Source organism: Cryptomeria japonica, chromosome 10, assembly GCF_030272615.1.
Source record: "Cryptomeria japonica chromosome 10, Sugi_1.0, whole genome shotgun sequence".
Taxonomy (NCBI): domain Eukaryota; kingdom Viridiplantae; phylum Streptophyta; class Pinopsida; order Cupressales; family Cupressaceae; genus Cryptomeria; species Cryptomeria japonica.
In genome coordinates, this window is record NC_081414.1 from 263,554,243 (window position 1) to 263,556,751 (window position 2,509).

General features: G+C 32.2%; 1 protein-coding gene across 1 annotated transcript; it reads left to right on the forward strand.

Moving 5' to 3' along the window:
• Nucleotides 1-1,088, forward strand: LOC131059814 (early nodulin-93). The gene is made up of 4 exons (XM_057992841.2): nucleotides 1-275; nucleotides 431-492; nucleotides 614-689; nucleotides 802-1,088. Exons 1-4 carry the CDS (start codon nucleotides 191-193, stop codon nucleotides 972-974), a joined length of 396 nt encoding a protein of 131 aa, XP_057848824.2. The 5' UTR covers nucleotides 1-190; the 3' UTR covers nucleotides 975-1,088.
• The last annotated feature ends 1,421 nt before the right edge of the window (nucleotides 1,089-2,509 follow it).

Consider the following 2,509-nt stretch of genomic DNA (forward strand, 5'->3'; position numbering starts at 1 on the left):
TTCTGCGGCGCACCCCGGTTTATCCAGAAATCCCCTCTTCCACTTACCTACTCCTGCAATCTGCTTCTATTTATACCTCATTACTCTATTATCTCTGCATCTGAGTGCGTAAATTCATAAGAGAATATCAAGCATAATATCCTCATTTTCAATCCTGGGCATTGCAAGGGATGCAACGAGGAGGCAGGACATGAGCATGGCTTCCATGCCCTCTTCTTTTAACAGTAGTACCCCAAATGGCATTGCTCAGCATAGAGCAAAGCAATACTCACACGGTAATTGCAGCACTCGTTTTGATCTTCCCCAATTCCATTCATTACCTGCTTAGATTAGTTCTCTTATATCTTGTGTGTTAAGAGTTTCTATTTGAAAAGCAGGGTGAGGCCTGATGTTAACTAATAGAGCAGATTGCATATATATTTGTGTACAGATGGGGTGAAAGCAGGGGCGAAGGCAGCCACAATTGCATTTATAGCATCTGCAATCCCCGTGGTCAGTAATCACTTTTACTCTTCTTCATGCCTTCTCCTAAATATTAGTGTTGTCTGCTCTTGGTCATGCTCGAATCCCATTAATATACAATGCAATTGATATGAATTTATTATGATAATAGGTGATGGGAGCACGAGCCATTCCTTGGGCAAGGGCGAATCTCAACTATGCAGCTCAAGCACATATCATCTCTTTAGGTATATTAATTATATATATATATATATATAAAACTCTCTTTCCTTTTCTTGTTATTGGGGATGGAATGCGAGTTCACCTGAATAATATATGTGCTTGTTTATATGGATGCAGTCACTGGAGCAGCTTATTTCGTTGTGGCAGACAAAACCATTTTGGCCTCTGCACGGAAGAACTCTTTTGAAAAACTTGCGAGTCGTGTCGAATTGGGGATATATCTATGCAGAAATAGAGAAGTCAGCATGGAAGAATGGCTGAATGTATGTTGTTTTAGAATTGTAGGCTGAATTTTATGTTACGTTACGTTCCCCAAAATAATCATTCCACGCACCAGAGTCAATAACTGAAGTTGCCAAGTTGAGTGTCATCGGATATTAATAGATGTTTCATTCTTTATTTAAGTTCTTTGTTTAATGTTGTGTATTAAAATTATTATTAAGTTTAAATTAGTAATCACTCCAAGGGCCACCTATTAGATTTAGGCTCACACAATTTGATTCATTTGATTGTATTTTAAGTAGTGCAAATTTCATATATGTATGGTTAAGTATAGATTAGATTTTGTCAAAGTATTTTTAGTGTTTTAAGTTATGTTATATCTTATGTTTGAACTTGATACTAAAATGATTTCGTGATAATAGAAATGAAATTTTCATTCGTAATAAGATAAAAAATTTCGTAGTTTATAATATGATAAATTCTTGCTTATTGTTCTTGATAGATATGTATTGGAAGAATTGTTATATATTCAAGATATGCATGATCTATATGTACTAGAAATTATTGATGTCAAACAAACTCTTAGGAAAGCAATGGGCATAAATGTAGATCCAACTTGTTCTTTTGAAAATAAGGTGCATCTTTATTGCAAATGTCACATTTAATGGCATATATGAATACCTCATCTTTACTCCTAATATGTTCAACTAATTCGATCTCATAAAACTCAATCTCTCTCAATTGTAATCAAGATTGATGATCCTAATAGTACAGATTTGGACCTTCTTTTGCAAAGGGAATGAATTTATAAACTTTCATAGCTAGCTATTATGTAAATTTCATAGCACTTGCACCCCAACAACATGCAATGGTTACGCAAATAGCAAGATATGATCTAGGTAATATATTAGAGGGCAAGAAAAAGTTGGAATAAACAAGTGTTGCCTTTGTTAGAAGTAATTATTTATAATACAATTGATTTGATCTTGAAATGTGGGGAAAAAATGAATATAAACGAATGCAACTTATCATTTAAACTGGCAATGTTTTTACAATGCATGAAGATTATTAACTTAAGATGTTGATTACTTTGAGTAGATTTGTTATGTGCTATATTCAAGAGTATGATCATCAACAATGGTACTAATTAGTGTCCCTAAGAGTGTTGTAGTATGAGTACAATAGAAGACAATCTTTGTGTAATAGTGTGACTAAATAAGTAACAATAGCTTAATTAGTTCCTTTGTGTCATCTCTCATACTCATATTAATAATTAGATGCTTGCAATAAATGTATAATTAAAACTTAGAAAATATATCATTTTGATAAATAGAAACAGAAAAAACACCAAATTTATTTTGAATACTAATAAAATACACATTAAATGATACTATCTAATAGAAATACCTCAATACTAATAATTTAAATAGGAAATTTTAATACAATATTTGAATTAATGAAGCATTCTTGAACAAACTCTAGCATTGTAAGCTTTGTTTGTGGTCTCGTTAGTGCATGAGGGCTATACATACTTCAATCACATAATCCATATAATTATAACTATAATAATAGATCTAATCATAAACATAATTTTTATCTATAA

Bases quoted from the DNA above. Each gene is read 5' to 3' on its own strand.
- LOC131059814 (XM_057992841.2), top strand. From the start codon at position 191: ATGAGCATGGCTTCCATGCCCTCTTCTTTTAACAGTAGTACCCCAAAT. The intron at 493-613 runs GTCAGTAATCAC...TTATGATAATAG, and splicing joins TAGCATCTGCAATCCCCGTG to GTGATGGGAGCACGAGCCAT. The intron at 690-801 runs GTATATTAATTA...ATATGGATGCAG, and splicing joins AGCACATATCATCTCTTTAG to TCACTGGAGCAGCTTATTTC.